Source organism: Neofelis nebulosa, chromosome 4 (assembly GCF_028018385.1).
Source record: "Neofelis nebulosa isolate mNeoNeb1 chromosome 4, mNeoNeb1.pri, whole genome shotgun sequence".
NCBI classification, from domain to species: domain Eukaryota; kingdom Metazoa; phylum Chordata; class Mammalia; order Carnivora; family Felidae; genus Neofelis; species Neofelis nebulosa.
The window spans coordinates 86,928,488-86,951,150 of NC_080785.1; the positions used below are offsets into that span (position 1 = coordinate 86,928,488).

General features: G+C 36.3%; 1 protein-coding gene across 12 annotated transcripts in view; it reads left to right on the forward strand.

Annotated features, from left to right (window-relative positions):
• MAGI2 (membrane associated guanylate kinase, WW and PDZ domain containing 2) overlaps window positions 1–22,663 on the forward strand; it is a 1,350,742-nt gene that overhangs the window by 874,298 nt on the left and 453,781 nt on the right. For all 12 annotated transcript variants that reach the window (XM_058725276.1, XM_058725278.1, XM_058725277.1 and 9 more), the window contains 2 exons: window positions 2,241–2,451; window positions 15,325–15,404. In XM_058725276.1, the coding sequence (XP_058581259.1) occupies window positions 2,241–2,451; window positions 15,325–15,404 (291 nt within the window). The remainder of the gene's footprint in view (window positions 1–2,240; window positions 2,452–15,324; window positions 15,405–22,663) is intronic.

Genomic DNA, 22,663 nt, shown 5'->3' on the forward strand with positions numbered 1-22,663 from the left:
ATCCATACCACAGGGGAGTCTTGGAGTGGTATTTGCCAATTTTTTTTATTCACTATCTCTGTTCTGACCCACCAGTGGAGACGTGGAGCCACTCTGCAGGAAACATCTCTCCCAAAGTGCTAAACTAAAGCAGTTCAGAGGCCTCTTCTCCTTTGGGCTCCCTTGAACTTTTCTGTGCTTTCCCTTTGCTCATCACTACCACATCACACCCAGACCAAACCTGAAGATAGTGGTACTGAATCCCTGAATGAACCACGCAGTGTCTTAAACCTGAATATTTCCCCCTTTGAATTTCTCTCCCAATCACACCATCTTATCTTGCAGGAATTTACTCTGCATTATATCTTTCTTTTTATTTACCCCAAAATATTTCTTTTTCTAGACAACACCAAATCTACTCTTCTTTGACAGATAAGACTCATAGTCTCTCGTTAGTGGCAGAAAAGCTAAATGGGAAGAAAAAGAAATTCTGAATAGCTCAGAGAGACTATACATTAGGTGATATTTTAAAAATATCCTCATTATACTATTACGTCTACACCTTGACCACAACACTTGCCCAATAATCTAATCCTGTGGAAAGGTAGACTTTAAAATGATCCTGTTAACCCATTTTCTGGTGTGCCCCTTTCAGACCTTTAAAATGTCTTTCTTTCCCTACCTTTTCTCCACCCTCTAGAACCTGAACTTAACCAACATGTAGTTTAAAGTCCATGCCGGTATTAGATTTTCCATATAATGTTTTCTTGTCTTACATGAATTTGTTTTTAACACCTATTACAAATTTCCAAAAGTGTGATCATCGTCCATTTATATTTAGATATATTATGCAGGATTTACTTCTTAATTTTTATTTTCTCCTTTTCTCTCCCTATTTTGAGATATCTGCCTTGATTGAATCCCCATGATCCTGTTAGAGTAATTTCTCAAATGTTGTCCTTAATTAGGATGCATGGATAGGACCTATTCAGAACTTCTGTATGTTTAAAATGACTTTCTTTTGCCTGGATAGAGGAATAATATTTTGGTAGAGTTAAGTTACTTTAGTTGCTGTACTTTTTTTTCTCAAGTTACTATAGATGTTACCTTATTTTCTTTGAGCTTAGAGTATCACAGATGAAAGATCTCATGTTCTTCTGTTCCTCTTTTCTTTGTAAGTAATCATGTTTCTTCAGTGCAGGAGCTACTAAAGTTGCTTTTTAACATCGGAGTTTGGAAATTTGACCTAGATGTGTTTAGGAGTCTATGTGCTTCATTAATCTGGCGTCAGATTCAGTGAACCATTTCAGTCTGCAAACTCAAGTGTTTCTTCATCTTAGGTAAATTTTCTTCTATTTTTTTTGTTGTTGTTGAGTTATTATTTCTTCTCTATGTGTTCCTTTTCCTCATTCTGGAGCTTGTGCTACCTACATGTTCAGACTCTTGGGTCTGTCCTCCAAGCCTGTTACCAATTACTTTTAATATATGTATCTCTTTTAGGTTTTACTCTGTTGTATTAATTTTCTCTTGTTGCTGTACCAAATTACCACAAACTTAATGGCTTAAAACAATGCAGATTTACTGTCTTACATCTCTGTGGGTTAGAACTCTGACATGGGTCTTGCTTGGCTAAAATCAAAGTGTCAGTGGGACTGTGTTACTTTCTAGAAGCTCTAGATGAGAATCTATACCCTTAATTTGCCGGCTTCTAGAGGCCATTCACATTTCTTGGCTTGTGGTTGGTTGGTCCCCTTCTATCTTCAAAGCCAGCAGCATTGTATCTCTTTGGCCATTCTTTAGTGTCACATCTCCCCTTCACCCTCCTCTTCTGTCTTCCTATTACACTTTTAAGGACACTCGTCATTTCAATGAGCTCACCTAAATAATTGAAGATAATCTCCCAATCCCAAGGCCCTTAGTTTAATCAGATCTGAGAATTCTCCTTTGCCATGTAAGGTAACATTCATTCACAGGTTCCAGGAAGTAGGATGTGAACATCTTTAAGGAGTCATTATTCTGCTTACCACACCTGTGTTGTGAAATGGTCCTCCAGTTCAGTAATCAGCAATAATTAGATGAAGGATAGAGAAGAATGAGAAGTGAAAGGGGAACTCAGATAGGCCTAGAGATCATTGTCAGAGATGTTTGCAATGATGCTTTTCCTATTCCTAGAGCTTATTTACCCTGGTGCATCATACTCCACATCACTGAGAAGTTACTGTGGCTAGAGTGACTGACCGCATGCTCTTGTTCTCTTGTAGAATCCAGTGAACATGAAGACAAGAGTGCAGGTGCCTCAGGGGAGACACCCTCCCAGCCTTATCCTGCACCAGTATACAGTCAGCCTGAAGAGCTGAAGGAGCAGATGGATGATGCAAAACCAACTAAACCTGAAGAGAATGAGGAGTCAGACCCATTGCCTGATAACTGGGAAATGGCCTATACAGAGAAGGGTGAAGTCTACTTCATAGAGTGAGTGTCACACATTTCTTTGGGTGTTGCCATGAAGATCATAGCTGCGTAGGAATGATGTAGCACATAGAGACATTGGTCAAAATAAAATACTGAATTTTACTGTTTCTGCTATTAGCTTTCTTCTTTGTGAGAGAATAATGGACAGTGCCTTAATACAATTAAGGGTCCTAGATTATAGCTATAAATCAAATGAGACAATTACACTGTAAAGTTTGTTATCATCATGACTAAAAAGGTAAATCTCTATGTGGCATTACTATTGAGTTAGACATAATCTACCTGTCATGGGAAATGCTTACTCTACCCTGTCAAGATTTCTGTGTAGTTCAAATGAGGTAATCCCATTTTTAAGTCAGATTGCTGGAAACATCCTCCGTCATATTTAATTATGCGGCTGTTTAGTGCAAAATTCTTACTTGTCACAAAAGGCAACATTGCAAGGTCTTCACGCAGAGGTCAGATGTCAATAAAATTGTTTGGTTTTGTATTGTATAGTTCATCACACTCATTTTTTATTAATTTTATCCTATTTTTGCTGACCATCTTTATGACTGGCCAAAGGAACCGAAATGCTAATCTTGAACTCCCTGGTGATATGGACTCAACCTAATCTTTTTCTTTCTTTCTGGACTTTTTTTCCAAACTGATTTTTAAAATATTTTATTACCAATACTGTTAGTAAAGTTTTCCTTTCTTTATCTTCTAGGAGTAGAACCATTTAAAAAAAAAAAAAAAAACTCCTAAGGTGAAGATCTCAGCACAAAATTAAATTGTTGATGTGCATAAGACAATCAAAAGGTTAATTAGGAAAAATAAAAACTAAAAATATTGTAAATGAGCAACACGTATTCCTTCAACACATTCCCTCAAACAAGACTCAAACAGAAAAATTAATAGAATCTGAAGTTTTCAGGGCTGACAGTAGATAAAAATGTGTAAACTCTGATTATTCAAGAAAAAATATTAAAACTGGATTCTTTACCCAACCTGGAGTGATTTGTGACTTAGATCTCTGTAGGCAGAACTCAGTTGTGAAATTGAAATGTTACCACATACCAATATTTAATTCTCATGTGAAGGTGGGAACTTTGATACATGTGTCCAAGGGAATGTATAATGAGGTAATTACTTGGTGCTCTGCTTGATTCCAACATGGGATGAGAAATACAGTGATTTGCAGAGAATGAATCCCTACTATTCACCTTTTGACAGATCTTGTAAATTAAAAAAAAAAAAAACTCTTGCATTATTTTTATTGCTATAACCAATGATCCAAAGATATCTTTTATCAGTTAATTGGGAAAGAGAAAGTCATATAGATTTTTTAAATGCTCAAAAGTATTTAAATCTAAAACATAATTTTGTTATTGATAAGTACAGCATGGAATCATTCAAAGGATAAACCCTAGATGTGAGTTCATGCATTGATGTTCAGGAAAATTAATATTCAGAAGAAGGAGACTGATAATATACACTTTTTATTATATAATACAGGGGGAATAAGGGTATGTGGCATTAGTAAAGGAAAACCAGCATGACAAGTAGATTAAAGAACTGTTTCCTTACAAGGCTTCCAATAATTCAATTATAAAAATCTTTGTGATTACAAAATGATCTTTTCTCTTTTAAATAATGTCAGATTTTTGGGATTGTGAAGAAAACGGGCTTTGGAAGACAGAAATTGTGCTCATGGTATGTAGTAAATGATGAGCCTTTGTCAGGACTTGGGAAAATCTACCAAAATGATTCTGTTAATACTCTAGTGAGTCACCCAGTGTCAGAATTCAAAGATTCATGAGATGTTGTTCGTGTTCTCAAATTTAGTGTTGAAATCTGTTGTTGAATTTGGGGAAGAGAGGCATAAACAATTGGCAGACAACTAATTTCTGAGTTTTGTGATACTATGCAGAGAAGGACTTACTGAACAGACTTAAGTAATAAAAAGAGTCATCATAGGGAAGGTGAGGTCACATAGAGTTGGCAATGTGTAGACACAGCATTCCAGGTATAGGAACTTTTGTTACAAAGACCCAGTCCCTGAGTTTATCAGGGCTAGTGAGAAGACCCTACTAGAGAAGTAAGCATTCGTTAGAGAATCCTGTGACATTATTGCTCTGTTTCCATTTCCTAGATCATTAGTGCTTTTGAAAGACAGGCAGGGGGTTTTCTTTGTTTATCTTCTTCCTGTTACTTCAGGGAAGAATGAATGAGCAAGAGGAGTAGAGATAGGTTGAAGTGGACAATTAAGATATAAAAGAGGAGACAATTTCATTTTGGCAAGAAAGCTGATCATGGGGAGACCCACCCAGAGTTTAGGGAAATGAAGATGCCTTGAGTTAAGACTGAAATGGGAGTGTGATGGGAAGCAGATTCCTATAGAAGACAGGTGCAAATACCCTTCTTAAAGGTTTCTCCACAGAAGGAAGACACCCCCCACTCCAGCCTCCCCATGGACCACTCCAAGCCCTATCTGTTCATTTCTTGAAACGCTTACATTTGAATCTCAAGACTCAGTGCAATGAGCTCAAAAATCAGACTAGGGAGGGATCGGTGTCTTCTTCATCTAGTTCCTCATTTCCACACCGTTACCACTTGCACTGTGGTTTCCTTTCTCTCTGCCTGCGTGTCACTCCCACTCTGCTTTACTTTTCCCTCAGTTTTCCCTGATTCCCTCCTGACCGCTTTCACTCTTTGCTCTGGAATGCCCCTCTCCTTCCTAACTACATTTGACAAAATCAGCATTTCAGCCCGCTGTCATTGACCTGTGTGTGCCTTTTAAGTGATACCACAATGAATTCTTTTGTAAATATAAAAGACCCTTGGAAACAGCCTGATAGAGCAGGAGACAGTGACAGGAGAAGGAGCATGGTGGGACAATAATCTAGAGACTAACCCATGGTAGGCCCCAGGATTTTTTAGCCAAGAAACTTAGAAAACAAATAGTATTTGTAATATAAAAGTTTGCAGTCCTGGAGCAAAGTTGAGGTAAAGAAAGAAGACAGAAAGGCAAGTAGAGTAAGTTAAGAGAAAGATAAAACAAACAGAAGGGAAGATAGATAGATTTGGGAAATAAGAAAAGCTGGCATCAGTGAGAATTTCCCTCTGGTAACATTGTGAGAGTCTTTTACAGGGAGGTCTCCCTTGGTAGGCAACACCCCTCGTTACACTTGACTGAATTCTGTCTCTTGTGAGATGAAGATTGTGATAAAACAGAAAATAAGGAAAACAAAGCAGAAGGACCCTGTGGTTCTGTGTATAAAATTTAAATATATAAATATAAATACCTAACACATATGTATATATTTCTGAATATGAGAGGGGAACTCTACCTTGCTGAAATGTTAATTTAAACATATATTTAAAATATACAGGGGTGCCTGGGTGGCTCAGCCAGTTAAGCATCCAACTTCAGCTCAGGTCATGATCTCACAGTCCGTGAGTTCGAGCCCCATGTCGGGCTCTGTGCTGAAAGCTCAGAGCCTGGAGCCTGCTTTGGATTCTGTGTCTCCCTCTCTCTCTGCCCTTCCCCTGCTCATGCTCTGTCTCTCTCGGTCTCAAAAATAAATAAAAACATTATATATATATATATATATACACACACACATACATATATATGTGTATATATATATATATACACACACACATACATATATATGTGTATATATATATATATATATACACACACACATACATATATATGTGTATATATATATATATACACACACACATACATATATATGTGTATATATATATATATATATATATACACATATATATGTACTGTGGGTTTTGAATTAAGATAGCGAGTAATTTTTTTTGGTCTTCTGTACAGTAATATTTTAAAATAGTTATTGATTTATGCAGTATTACAAAATACTTTATATGTCTCAATACATAACAAGTTTTACATTTAGAAGGTGAGAAGTTATTTTGTTGTTTTTGGTACTGAACACATGGGTCAACTATATTTCCCACACTTTTCAGAACTGCTTCCTTTGATGAGTGTATCAACGCTGATTCCTTTTATTATTTACAGTGATATTTAATGAGAAAAAGTTAACATCTGAGAAAGCATTTTGATTTATTTATTTATTTTTATTTTTAATATGAAAGTTACTGTCAAATTGCTTTCCATGCAACACCCAGGGCTCACCCCAACAGGTGCCCTCCTCAATGTGAGAAAGCATTTTTAAGCAATGGAATTTTAAACTGTGAGTGAATGCTCTCCTCTAAACATGCTTAAAAGTATTCATAATGTCTTATGTTGAGCAATTTTCAAAAGACTCTGCAATGAATAATATTGTTTAAAACGAGTAGTTTCCTTAATTCATAATATCACCCTCATTAATAATGTCTTTTAAAATAGACGGCATATTGATTGTAAATTCAAATTAGTAACAATAGTTACCACATACTGAGTGCCAGCTTTGTTCAGGCTGTGTTCAGGTTACCCGAACAGTAATAGCTAATATATGAAGCATTTATGCCGTGCTCATTTAATTCTCACTTTAGGAAACTGAGGCTTGCAGAAGTAAGTAATTTGTTTGTGGTCACATATTCCAGAATTCACAAAGCCAAGATGCTTTGACTCCATTTACTCAACATATCTTTGTAGGGCACATACCATATGCTTGGCGTGGGAATAGAGAGGCCCCTGGGTGGTCCAGTTGGTTAAAGCGTCCGACTCTCCATTTCGGCTCAGGTCATGACCTCACAGTTTGTGAATTCAAGCCCCGCATTGGGCTCTGCACTGACAGTGCAGAATCTGCTTGGGATTCTCTGTGTCCCTCTCTCTTTGCCCCTCCCCACCTCTCTCTCTCTCTCTCTCTCTCTCTCTCTCTCTCTCTCTCTCTCCCTCTCTCAAAATAAATAAATAAATAACTTAAAAAATAATAATAATAAACCCTGGGAATGCAAGTCATCAGCAAAACTCACAAGATTCATACTTTTGTGGACACAAGTCTTTTTCCAGCATCCTTGCTCTTAATCATTTCACCATGGTGCCTGTATATATTATATCATAGCCACCTTGTGAGCATTTGATACACCCCACTTCGTAGAGATTCTGAGGCACCCTGGACAAATTAACATGCTTATGGTCGCGTATTCCTGTCACCTTGCACAGCTATTGCCATTATCCCATACTACCTCTACCGTATAAACAAACATTGGCTGAAATAAAAGTAAACTTTCATATTACAAATAGTATTTGCTTATAGGTTTCTCGGCCAGAAGTTCGCCATTCCAGAGGCTAAATGTTCCATAAAGCAGAGACGCCATAGGGTTAATCTGTATTGACATGCTTTGGGAATCCCATTAAATTCCTTCTTTGTTTGGGAGTCAGTTTAGTTAGTGACATAAAAGAGACTGCTATTCCTTTGGCAAAAAACAAAATGACAACAAGAACCTATTTGTTTACTACCATCTCCCTGAATGGCACTGAACGCTATGTCATCTTAAATAATAGATTTTTAAAAGCAGGCTTTTGAAACTGAAAATCACATCTGTGAAAAATGTCATAGCTGCGCATGGTTTCCTAAATCACTGTCCAGGATGAATTTGCTTTTCAATTCTCAGGAAGACACACATATAATCTGTTTCCTCCTGTGTTCATGTTTCTGTATCTCCTTAAGTGTTCAGTAAATCACTGATTGCCATTTCAAACAAATTAAAAACTTTTATTTATGAAATAGTGGAGAGAATATTTGGGAAACTTATTGGAAAGAAAAGCAAAATCAATTTTTGGGGGTGCAGCAACTCCAGCTTTCACATCCTCAACTCGGCACATTCCCACCAGTCACAAAATGTGGTCTGTGCTTACTCTCTCTAATTTGTATTACAAAACAGTAGAGATATTGATTTTGTTTCATATTCTTTTTTCTTGTGCCACACAAGATTCCAGTGCAATCCCCAGACAGAAAATAATATGTTTTAAACAAAACTGTATGCAGCTCACAGTCACAATATCCAAAACTATATTTATAATAAAACCTCTCAAAAATGTTTTCTAGGGGTGCCTGGGTGGCTCAGTCGGTTAAGCGTCCGACTTCGGCTGACGTCATGATCTCATGGTTTGTGGGTTCGAGCCCTGTGTCAGGCTCTGTGCTGATAGCTCAGAGCCTGGAGCTTGCTTTGGATTCTGTGTCTCCCTTTCGCTCTGACCCTCCCCTATTCATGCTCTGTCTCTCTCTGTCTCAAAAATAAATAAACGTTAAAAAAAATTTAAAAAAAATGTTTTCTAAACATATGAAAGATAATATGATGGCAAACTCACACATTCACATGATCAATAAGATATTTTAAAATATTATTTAAGAAACAACCATTATAGAGGTCATTGACAATAACTTTGTATGTAAATTACCAAGTATAAAGAGGAAAAATAGTAGTACTATGAAAAAATGGATCCTTGAATGAAAAAGCTCCTACTGTTCAGTATCAATTAGATGTATCCAATCAGTCCCTGTAATCTTCTTTTTGGAAATATGATATAAAGGAGAAAGTCTTCTGGAAAATGATGTCACCATCCTGAGGATTTCATTGACTATGATATAAAATGTAATCAATTTATATACTTTTAAGAACTAACACTTAGAGGCGCATGGCTGGCTCAGCTGGTGGAGCATGTGACTCTTCATATTGGCTCAGGATCATGAGTTTGAGCCCCACATTGGGTGTAAAGATTACTTAAAAAAAATAACTAACATTTATTTTTTAAATTATGTAAAATGTAGTCAGTAATCTCTGTGATTATTGTCTCTGAACCTGTATGACACCTGCTATTGAAACTTTAACATCCAAACACATTTTGAACTGTCCAATAGACAATAAAATATTTACCTGGACCTTGTTTAAACCTTGTTCAAAAGATTATGCTTCATGCAGTCAAATATCATTCACTTCAATCTCTGATTATTCTTCTGATACAGTATTCCCCAGGTGAAAATACATTTTGACTATGTAAAGTTAAAGTTATGATTCAGTTAAAGGCTATGATTCAGAATTGGCTTTGTAAGAGGAATTTTTATTTATTTTTTTAAAAAAATTTTGATGTTTATTTACTTATTTTGAGTGAAATAGAGGGAGAAGGAATGAGTGGGGGAGGGGCAGAGAGAAAGTGAGAGAGAGAATACCAAGCAGGCTCTGAGCTCAGGGCAGAGTCCCACTTGGGGCTCAGTCCCACAAACCATGAGATCATGACTAGAGCCAAAACCAAGAATCACATGCTTAATTGACTGAGCCACCGAGGCACCCCTGTAGGAGGCTTTTTTTTTTAAATTCAGTGTTTTGTAACTGTTTTAAGTCTGTTAATATTTTTAGAGAAAATGCAACAAAGGAGTATGTTTGATAATAGAAGTTTTTTATTCCACTAATAAAATTTCAGTTAGTGAAACATCATCTAACATCTGTGCAGTATTGAAAACATTATTTTAGAGGCACCTGGGTGGGTCAGTCAGTTGAGCTTCTGGGTCTTGATTTTGGCTGAGATCATGATCTGACAATGGTGAGAACAAGCACTGTGTCAGGCTCTGTGCTGATTGTGGAGCCTGTGTGAGATTCTCTCTTTTCCTCTGCCCCTTCTGCACTTGTGCTGTCTTGAGCATACTCTCTCTTGTGCTCTTTATAAAAAAGAAGAAAGAAACAGAGAAAGAAAGAAAGAAAGAAAGAAAGAAAGAAAGAAAGAAAGAAAGAAAGGAGAGAGAGAAAGAAAGAAAAGAGAGAGAAAGAAGAAAGAAAGAAAGAAAATAAAGGAGAGAGAGAGAAAGAAAAAGAAAGGAGAGAGAAAGAAAGAAAGGAGAGAAAGAAAGAGAGAGAGAGAGAGAGAGAGAGAGAGAGAGAGAGAGAAGCAAACATTATTTTGATCTAGGTGGCAATATAAAAGTAGGACACAGGAGTGGAAAAGGAAACAGAAAGAAGATGAATAGAAGGAGGATATGTCTTACAGACACGTTCAGATTGGATCACCCTTAAGGATCCACTTAATGTATAATAAGAAACTGATAAGGGCTTATAGTCTGGGAAAATATAATGAAAGAATGGAATGGACGACAGAGTGTGGCATGATCTATATGAAAACACTCCACCCATTTGATAGCAGTTTTGTTAACCTAATTCTTTAGTATAGCTTCCAATACCTAATATTTATATGTAGATTATATAAATCAGGAATTTTAAGACTTTAGGGAAAATATTCAGGTTGATTTCTGAGGTATTTAGGATTATTTGATAGTTATCTAGTTGCGTTTGAGGGATAGACAAGCCTAGGGTCTTCTTACTATGGCACCAGCTTAGTTCCCCCTGGAAAAATATTCATATTTGAATGGAGAACATTTGACTTGAAAGTGATCTGAATGGAAAATTCAAGTTTATAAGGAAAAAAATGTTTTCAGTGATATTATCTGTGCCTCCTCAGTCACAAGTTCTCTCTTTCATCTCTAGGCACCTGCAATTTAATATAATACCTACTAAGTACAAGGCATTCAACACAAAGGTTCTGAGGTCATGATTACTATCCTCAAACAGGAGATAAATGTCTCCACTTCCAAACTATTGGCAAAGGCTCTGAGAAAAAAAGATCTTTGACTATTCTCCAAGGGAGTGAGATAAAGCAATTCAGTGTAAAAAGCAAAATGTTAGGTTTGGTATGCCTCTGGTTTCAGAGCATAAGAAACTTGGACTTGGGGGGACATCTATGTTGCTCAGTCAGTTAAGCATCTGACTCTTGATTTCAGCTCAGATCACAATCTCACAATTTGTGAGATTGATCCCCACATGGGGCTCGGCGCTTATAGTGTAGAGCCTGCTTGGAATTCTCTCTCTCCCTGTCTCTCTGCCCCTCCCCTGCTCAAACTCACTCTTTCTCTCAAAAATAAATAGGGGCACCTGGGTGGCTCAGTCAGTTAAGTGCCCAACTTTGGCTCAGGTTATGATCCCATGGCTTGTGAGTTCGAGCCCTACATCGGGCTCTTGCTGACAGCTCAGAGCCTGGAGCCTGCTTCAGATTCTGTGTCTCCCTCTCTCTCGGACCCTCCTTCACTTGCTCTGTCTCTCTCTCTCAAAATTAAATAAACATTTAAAAATTTTTAATAAATAAAAAAATAAACTTAAAGAAAAAGGAACTTGGACTTGGGAATCAGATATATCTGGGTTTAATGCTACCTCTTTTGGTTTCACATACTAGCTTCATAACCTTGGGCAAGTTGCTTACCTTCTCTGAACTTTTGTTTCTCTGTCTATAAAAATGGAGTTAAAAATCTGTAGCCAAAAAGGCTCATTAGCATTAAATGAGGTAATGAGTATGAAAGTTCTAGTACAGTCCCTGACCAAGTAGACAATCAGGAAATGTTACACGATAATAACTTTGCAAGGTGTATGCACCGTAATGTCAGTGGCTTTTGCTGTCGAGGTGAAGCATTATCTGTGTGAGAAGAATGTTTCCCCAGGAAGATAAGATGTTATTATTTAACCTGCTGCTTTTGTCAGTTTGTCAAAGGTTAAACTTACAAAAAAATACAGAAATCTCTAATCCATTATAAGTCAGCCTATCACATCTTCAAGACCATTCTGTTACAAATTTAAACTAGAATTACAGAGTTGAATGAAAGTCCATTTCTGGCTTGTTCCACTCCTTCAGATAGATTTATTATATAGTTTAACATCAGGGAAAAGTTTGGGTAAACCATTTATTAAGGTTTTTATCCAGATTTTTTTAATATGGCATTGATTGAACTTGAGTAGCTACTGACTTGCATTCACTTAATCTCTCAATTTTCATGATCATTACATTAACTATATCCATAAAAATACATACAGTAGTAGGATATTATGATTCAACATTCCTAGAAAATATTTGTTCCATTCCCCAGCTAGGGGAAAAAAAAGTTCTTTACAAATGCAGCATATATGTGTGTATGTGTCTCTGTTAAAGAAACTAGTATCAGAATATAAGATTATATAAGATTAGCCTCTTAACATCTTGTCATTTGTGTTCCACACAATATGATAGACACAGAAAACTGATGTCCTGTTTGAATCTATTTTAGCAGTGGAAGTAAAAGGAAATCATATCCTGAAACTTGAGGAAACGTGGTATGTAGATTGTGAAAAGTCCCTCAGTGATCCCATTTAGTACACTGTTTCCTGTCCAATGTTTAATCCTATCTTCAGAGGCAATTGTTGAGGTTAAAAATATATAATTTAAGGGAAGTAGAAAAGCCACTTGTTCTGTTGTCTCCCAAATGCATTAAAAATATCCCCTTTGTAAGGCATCTTGAAGAAGCAGGCAAATTACAAGGCTGGGGAGAGTCAGTATTGAAAAACACTGCACTGTATCTTCATGTGATGTTTAAGACTGCTACCCACATTTCTTTCAGAATCACTTCAGACGATCAGCTAAAAATGCCGTTAACTATAAGAGACTCCATCTGCCAAAATGTATTAAAGTGATATACCATTAATGCTAGTTCAACCTCAAAGAAATCATCCTGTAATGAAATGCTTTGTAGAAACTCAGGAAAGCTAGGAAACTCACAGTTTTCTACAAAATTAGCCAGTATTTGAGACCGATGGTGGTGTGATATAGAAATGGTAATTTGACTTCCTGTAATGGCTTAGTAATGGCTCCTTAATACTTCACCATAGACGTTTTTGCTTTCGTGAATTTGTCTTACACACTTAGAAATAAATGACTTTTATCCATAATGGAGGAAGGATTTCGATGAAGCAAATGTGTGGAAAAAGAAGGGAAATTTATTTTCCTAGCCCACTTCCCAATATTTCTCCCTAACGCATAAACACATAAACATGAGCAAACCTTACACATTATGCATGCGCGCGCGCGCGCGCACACACACACACACACACACGCACACTGAATTGAAGGCGTCTCTATAAGAATATTTTTTAAAGTGAATTTGTCTTTTTCAAAATGGGAGCAGCAAACATTGAACTCAGTCCGTTATCATATTTGGGGTAATCATAATATCCTTCCATGTGTGTCTTTAGTTCAGAGGAAAAGACTAGATGATATTGGCATGACTATAAATGAGGACCAGAATGAGATAAAAGTGTCTACAATACTTTAGTTGCTTCTGACGCTCTATAATAAAGCACCGTCAGACTTTACAAAGGTCAAACTGGGAGAAAACAGAAGCTAGCACACTCTCCTGATGATTTATAATTTGACCAAATTCACAGCCTTTATCTGATCAAATTATTAGAGTCCTGCTTAGAGGCATCAATCATGGTGGAGTTCCTAAATGTGAAGAAAGTGAGGGAGAGTATTTTCTCTTTACTACACATGAAAGTCAGAAATAAAAGGGAATCTTCTTCAAGAACAGAGACCTGATGACCCAAGGATCTTAATGTCTCAGTTTTCAAATCGGGCGATGGCTCTGTACATAGACAGGATGTTTGTCCAAAAAAACACTATATGCAGAAACACCTTGGACTTGCTTCCCCACTGCCCAGCTTGCCTCCTCCTTTTCTTCCTCCCTGCCTTGAAATTATCTTCATGAGATAGACACCTGGGCTCTAGAAGTTTGCTATTAAGTAAACTGCTTGGGAGAATTTTCTGACCTTTGCTTTAAGTGGAGATTTGTTCATCTGGTTATCTAGCTAACACTTATGGCTCTGACACAATGAGAAACATGGTTAAATTTCAATGAAGAGAGAGAAAATATATGTGAAGCTATTATTTGATTTTCATCGTTATCACCTGACTTTCTTACAGTTGTGTTCAAATATTCCTATTATCCAGCTTTAATTTCTATTTCTGAAGGATTTTTTACTTTTCTCTTTCACGTTACATTTTTTGGCCCTTTGACTCTTCCTTGTATAAACCTCAAACTTTCCACACCTGTGACTTTGTTCATTCTTTTTCTGAAGCCCTCACAAATGTCACATCCTTGATAATCCATCCGTTGGTAGATGAGATCACTTGAGACAGCTGTACCCAGTCAAGATTTTAGCTCCAAAGAGCAGTTTTGAGCTTTTCAGGGGTTCTCAAATTTTAATATGCATAAAAATCACCTGGAGCGCTTGCCAATAAGATTCTGATTTGGTAGTTCTATGAAGACGCAGAATAGGTATTGTTAATCACCAGGTGATTCCAATGCAGGTGATTGTAGGACCTCTTTAAGAAACATTGCTCTAAAAACGTCTCTGTTTTTAAAATTTCTGACAGAAGACTTCCCAGAAAACTTTCTTTTTTCAAAACAAAAATGTCATTAAAATGACCATTAATTACCAGAAATTCCATTCCAGAAATGTTAGAATACAGACATTTTTATCCTCTACCTTCCTAGCTGGGTTGGAAGTATTTAGACGGAAGACAGCTAAATATGGGTTAATGCAATTGCTATTAATCACTTTTTGAGAAAATGTAGGCATCCCAAGAACATGCTGTAATTTTCATCACTTTTATACTGCCTCTGCCAGCTTGGTAGTTAAGGAGTAACAAAACAACTATTTATGAAAAGGGCAGGTTTAGGATGAAAATAATTATTTTGCAAAAGTGAGGAAACAGTATCAGAGCCTGCGAACTGTGCTCTTCCAACTGGAGAATCCTGTATTTGTAATAAATTCCTTTTGCTCTGGATGAGTTCTGCATTTTCAATGAGGTTAACTTGGCAACATTCTAGTTGATTTTAATAAAAATAGCTGCTTTGAGGACAGGGAGCTGAGGTTGCCAAATTTACAGCTGCCTTGCACAATTACTCTTACACCTCCTTCAGGGCTACTTAGAACCAGTAAGCAAATTAAGTGTATCGATTGCAATTTTGTTGGACTAACACCCCCACCTTTTTTTTAAGGAATAAACTTGATTCCTTTCAGTATGTGTCTGTTCAGAGTGATCTCTTTTCTTTTCAGCCATAACACAAAGACAACATCATGGCTGGATCCACGACTTGCGAAAAAGGCTAAACCTCCAGAAGAGTGCAAAGAAAATGGTAGGTTATTAAGTTTTTATGATGTTTCGGCGTTGCACTTTGAGAATGTTTGTGTTTCTTAAAGGAGGGTCTCATCTAAAGAAGCAATAATCTAGTTGAACCAATTTTAAAGATGTAATATTTAATGCTCAGATAGGAGAGAGAATTGACGCGGCATTTCAACAGTGCCATGTGGTTTTCCTTTTTCTCTTTGAGGAGACTGTGCCGGATATCACATCTCTGTCATCTCTGTTGGTTCTCTTTGACTCCTGGCCTGACTTTCCACCACCTTCTAAGGACTTTTTGTTTGCAGTATGCCTCTCTGAGGACTCTGATCTTTTTACTGGAATCAAACGTGATGTATAGAGAAACACTATTGTGGAACTATAAATGATATGGATTTCTGTGTTCAGAGGCTAGTTATTCTGCTAGTTATTACGATCTATGCATACACATGGCTACTTTCTTTTAATCAAACATTTAAATAAAATAGCCAATTGCATGAATATCCTGGGTTATCCTTAGTATTTTCTAGTTTGCAATGTAATAATATTAACTTGCTTAGAAATTGACTGTTCTCATGTATGTGAAGAATGCTTTTAAACAATCTTGAGGATCACATGAGTGTAACCCTTGTTTTGAAATTAGTAAATTATTTAGATGAAGTCTGTTATAGATAATACTTATAATTTTTAAAGATATCGAGTTTAATGCTAAAAGAACACTTCAAGTTTAGCTAAAATGATAAATAGCATACTCTCCTGATGATTTATTATTTGACCACAATCAAGCCTTTATCTCATCAAGCTATCAGAGCCCTGTTCAGATGCATCTATCATTGAGGAGTTCTTAAAGGTGGAGAAAGTGATGAGGAGAATTTAAACTTTCAAAAAAGTTTTTAAAAAGTCCACCTTTTAAAAATTCTCTAATTCTAAAAGTCCTTTCCTTTTAATGTTAATTCTGGCACTCTCAGGTAATATTATGCTGGCATTGTTCATTTCTAATTATACACTGAGTTAAATTAAAAATTACAGTATACAATTTGTGTGTACATATTTTGATGCATAAATATCCAGTTTTTAATCACTGTCTATGTTATATTTTATAGTCATAGCTATATCTGTGTGCCTTCTGTGTGATAGTGCCACTGCAGGTGGTTGAATCACAAAAAATTATCATGTGCCCTGGATTTTCGAGCACCATTAGGTTGTATATTTCATTGACACCAGTAAGGCATATGCTGCAAATTGTGATAGGTTATAAATTAAAATGGCCTGATCTGTTATATATGGAAGTTACTATTTACTTTTGCCACAGATGTAAAGCCTTAGTATGTCCTAACTAAAATGAGTTTAACGATTTGCACTTCTATGGCATATTGAACTTCTCAGCTCTCTCGTTCCTTTGAGTTATTCTTTTCATTAGAAAAAGCTATTAAAATGAAATTTAAAACTTCTGGGAGAGATGTAGACATAAAGACATTGCATAATTATAGTATTCTAGTGTTACCAGTTTTTCCCACATCTGCACTTGTCTGCCTTCTCAGGATGGTAGATACCTAAAATATGATGCCAGCGTCTGTAAAGTACATATCATTGAAAACCAAGCCCTAGAATACAGTCTTGTTGTTCACAATGACTTATAACTGGTCAATTACTATTTGTTTTCATTCTCTACAAGATGAATAATTTCTGGTTTTATTCCATATATTATTGGAATGGTTTACAATGGTAATTAACATCTACTTAGTTAGAATACTGTATTTTCCAGACACATATTTTAAGTTTTCTTGCCAAGAAAAGTGCTTTTAGGTAATACTGTTACTTCTGTTTTCTTTTTCTTTCTTTTTTTTTAAACATGGGTTAAAATTGCATGTTTCAATGTTGGATGTTAATGCATTTTTGTTGCGCTCACCACTGAAGTCAGGCTTCTTACACGTATCACGGTTCCACTCAGACCAAACAAAGTCATTTTCTGAATGGTGAAATGTGTGTAAAATGTGTCTAAAAAATTATAGAGGCTCAAGATGCTAATATCTTTCTCCAGCAAAGATTTATCCTTCTTATGCCAGTGAGATAGAGTGGAGGCTGATTCCTTAATCCAGTCTGGAGTCGGGCCAGTAGGAGGTTGGGTTGAGTTTTGCTAAGACTCAATTTATCTCTGGTTTGTTCCTGTTCTTAGGATGTTTGCCCAGGGTTTTCAACAAACAGCCTATTGCAGGTCAGCAAGCATTTTCTGTAAAGGGTCAGGTAGCCTGTATTTTAGGCTTTGCAGGTCATCCAGTCTGGTAACTACTCATTGTGCAAAAAGGCAAAATCAATATATAAATAAAGGGCATGGATGTATTCTGATAAAGCTTTTCTTGTGAACAGAGAATTTGAGTTTCCTATAGTTTCAGAATTTGAGTTTCAAAATTCGTTTCTCTTGTTGTTTTGTTTTGCAGCCATTTAAAAGTATATAAATTGTTCCTCATTTATGGAGCATACAGAAAATAAGGGCAGACTGAATTTGATCCACAAGACAAACCCAGACCTAGTGTGTTCGTGTGGGGCTTTCCTCTTGGCAGATCTTAAATTCCAATATTTTTTTATATTTTTTAATGTTTATTTATTTTGAGAGAGAGAGAGAGACTGAGCATGAGCGGAGGAGGGGCAGAGAGAGAGGGAGACAGAATCTGAAGCAGCTCCAGACTCCTAGCTGTCAGCACAGAGCCCGATGTGGGGCTTAAACCCACCAGCTGTGAGATCATGACCTGAGCCAAAGTCGGACATTCAACTGACTGTGCCACCCAGATGCCCCTTGAATTCCAGTATTTTAAAAATAATGTTTTTCAGGTATCTGGGTAGCTCAGTTGGGCGCCTGGGTAGCTCAAGTGTCAACTCTTGATTTTGGCTCAGGTCATGATCTCATGCCTTGAGTTTGAGCTCTGTGTTGGGCCCTCCCTCTCTCAATATCAATAAATAAACTTAAAAAAAGTAAAAATAAAAATATTTTTTCTCCTTAGTATTGCAAGACTGCCAAAAATCTGTGGTGCATTTCAGGAGTTTTTGCTTAGCTTTTTGCCCCTAGACCTTGAAGCATCTTAATCTGACAGATGTTATCATGGGATAATGGGTTGTGTGTTTAAAATCTCTCGAGAATATATTTTGTCACTCCAGTCCCTCAGGACTCCTCCATGTTCTGCTCGTTTCCCTAACCTCCAGCCTTGGCCTTCTACCTAGACCAAGTCTAGAGCCTTCCCACAGCCCAGAATCAAAATCAGCTGCAAAATCTTCCCTCGCCTCTCCACTTTTCTCCTCTTTGGAATCTTAGACCTGTTGTTTCTCTTTAAAATGTTTAGTTTTTGCATTTTGTATAGATTTTCTATGTGTTCTCATGGGTTATAAGCTTCTCACTCCATCTACCCAGAAGCAAGTTTTAGTGCAGTAATTTTTAAAGTGAACATTTCACACCTTACTGGGTTGCATACCATAAATTCTTTATTATTATTACAATTAACATTTTACTCTCTCAAAATTAAATCCCATGATGTTGTATATGCATGCATACTATTAGAAATGTACATATGTACATGTGGATGTAGATAGGGACCTGTACACGTTGGCATTTTTAGGTTTGTTTACATCAGTGTGTAAAGTTAATTCCCTGGTCAACTGTTAAAAGAAGAAGCTGAGTGAAAGATGGAAGGGAGGTATCAACTGATTTAAATTGTTCTTGGGCTAACGAAAAAACTAGGAAATGTTTTCTTATTGTTATCAAGGGGGAAAGGGAAACATAGGTTGCTCTGTACAATCACTTACTGTATTGACACCAAAGATATCGTTTTGATTATTATTTGAAGAATAATGCTGCTATTGAATAATGTTGCTACTGAACATGAAAGCATACTGTCTTTCACAATACAGTTGAAAATAATGAAGTCACTCCATTCTGTGCATTTGTCATCACTCTGCATTTTTAGAGTTTTAGCACCAGTCTACATAGCAGAAAAAAGTCTCCACCTACTGCTGGATACTAATATTAGTATTTGGGAGAGTGCTGTTTAACAAGCCAATATAGTCTTACAAGACCACAGAAACAGCAGTTAACTATTAAATAATTAGGATGCAAGATCAGTGAACTGTGTACATAAAACATCATCATATTTGTCCTTGGCCATCAGAATTAGTACCAAGGGGTTTCTCCTGAGACATTTCCAATCACAGACATCCCAGTGGTGACACATCCCCCATGAATCACTGAACTAGGGGAAATATCAAAAGTGATTCAAACCTTATAGGACTATTCTTTTCTTAAAGCTGAAATGTAATTAAACTATCACATTCAGGAGAGGAAATCATGTGAAATTTGGTGTCCAGGAAGGCTCTATTCCAAACACAAATCTGTGGGTTCTTGGGGCAACATGCTTAATTTCTGAGAGCCTGGGCTTTTTTACCTGTAAAATGGGAAGGATATCTGTTTCATGCTGATTTAGTTACACATATAAGAGGGACAGTGTTTATGGAACTACAGGCTCCCAGTAACTGCTCCTTTCTTTTCCTTCTGGTGTGTTCTGAGCCAATGAATTAGCCTCATAGAAGACAAGGGGAAGAATTCAGAATAGTTGGTCTACCTTAAGAGCCTTCAGTTACTCTAGTGTCCTGGAGAGATGGAAATAGACAACCCATGTAAGCTAAAATTATCCACCTACCTAATTCCAGCCTAATATCAATAGATTGGAGCTTGTCCCTCTCCATTCTGTTAGAATGGCTTTAAATGCTCCCACAGTTGTAATCACAGCTGTACAAACTGGGTGGCTTAGTTCTTATATTCTATGTCTATGAATTATAAAGGAGTTTTGTCATGTTACTATAAAACAAAAATCACATAATCTTCACCTGGTTACCTACATGAGAACTGCATTTCCATCAGCATTAAGTAAAATTTTGAGATATTAATCTATCTTTAAAAAAATGGTGTCCAAAATGCTCATGAATGAAGACAGCATAAGCTATGTGTTGTAATATTTATTAAGTGAATTTTTTATTCAGGAGAAGGAGGTTGCCTCCTAAAATAATAGAAAACATTAATTTGTTTTAGGTCATTTCTTTTTTTTTCTTTTTCAAGTTTTTTATTTAAATTCCAGTTAACATACAGTGTAATATTAGTTCCGGGTGTAAAATTTAGTGATTCATCAGTTACATACAACACCCAATATTCATCACAAGTGACCTCCTTAATACCCATTATCCACTTAACCCATCCTCCTGCCCACCTCCCCTCCAGAAACCCTTAGTTCATTCTCTATAGTTAAGAGTCTGTCTTCTGGTTTGCCTCTCTCTTTTTTCCTCCTATGTTCATCTGTTTTGTTTCTTAAATACCACATGTGAGTGAAATCATATGGTATTTGTCTTTCTCTGAGTGACTTATTTCACTTGGCATAATACTCTAGTGCTATCCATGTCATTGCAAATGGCAAGATTTCACTTTTTATGACTGAATAGTATTCCATTATATATAATAAATTTATATATATTCATATTAGATATAGATATAGATATAGATATAGATATAGATATAGATATAGATATAGATACACACACACACACACACACCAGTTCTTTATCCATTCTTCAGTCAATGGACATTTGGGCTCTTTCCATAATTTGGCTATTGTTGATAATACTGCTATAAACATCGGGGTGTATGTGTCCCTTCCATTTGGTATTTTTGAATCCTTTGAGTAACTACCTAGTAGTGCAATTGCTGTATTGTAGGGTAGTTCTATTTTTAACTTTTTGTGGAACCTCCATACTGTTTTCCAGAGTGGCTACACCAGTCTGCATTCCTACCAACAATGTAAGAGGGTTCCCCTTTCTCTGCATCCTCTCCAACATCTGTTGCTTCCTGTGTTGTTAATTTTAGCCATTCTGGAAGGTGTGAGGTGATATCTGGTTGTAATTTTGATTCATATTTCCCTGATGATAAGTGATGTTAAGCATGTTTTCACATGTCTGTTAGCCATCTGTATGTAGTTTTAGGTCATTTCTTAAGTGAATTTCTTAACTGTCACACAGATTAGAAACTCATACTTTTATTTGCATAGTTCACATTCTGTTCTAGAGTGCATAGTTTATTTCTTTTTTAAATAGTGGCTTTGGCCTGTTGTCTCATTGAATTTGTATTGATAATTAGTAATCTTAATTTCGCAAGAATAAATAGGACCAAATCATTTTCATCTTTGAATATTTGTTTTCCTAATCTGATAAACCTGCCAAGATTACGTTTATAAAGCACCTTGAAATTTTTCCACTAGGAAAAGTTCAGAAAAACAGACTCCAAATATATTAACTATCCAGATACAAAAACTTAAAATTGAAAAGTCATTTATATGTTAAACTCCTATCTTTAAATATTATGAGCAAACTAATTTCAATGTTACTTGTTTTTATACTGATATTTAGGGTGCTTTGTAAAAAAAATTGAGGAAATTTCAAATATCTTAATACAAGTAGTTCTTATTTTGCTAACTGATAATTATTCATATTAGTCATGATATTTTATAGCAGCACTTTGAGGTATGCTTCATCCAATGACATAGTACCCTTTCCAGTATAAGAAATCCAACACTTTAGGAATATAAATCTTTTGCGGAGGAAATAATAAAATCAAGCCAAAATAAGTCATATCAGTTGGATATTCCACTGCTTCACACCGATACCAAATTCTGCCATTTATGGCTGACATCTGTTCTAATTGATCCTACTCTACTCTGATTGGTTAGTGTCCAGACCATAAAAGTGGTTAAATATTTTGACTATCATTTTTGCACTAATTATTTATGTATTTCAACCTTCTCCCTTCAATCTTTATCATGGCTATAAAGTAGTACCTATGGAAGGATTATAAAATTCTGTCCTCTGTTCTTGATTGCTCAAGTCACTTTTATGTTTAGGAATGAGTTATGCCTTATCTTTAGTGCTTAAAGCATACAAGTTTGAAAATAATATTGACATCATCAAATCTGCTTGTTCTGTACAGTAGCAAAATAATTTCAAAATATTTTTTTTATTTTTTTATTTATTTTTTATTTTTTTTCTTTAACATTTATTTATTATTGAGAGACAGAGAGACACAGAGCATGAGCAGGGGAGGGGTAGAGAGAGAGGAAGACACAGAATCTGAAGTAGGCTGCAGGCTCTGAGCTGCCAGCACAGAGTGAGATCATGACCTGAGCCAAAGTCGGCCGCCCAACCAACTGAGCCACCCAGGCGCCCCTCAAAATATTGTAAATACAACTT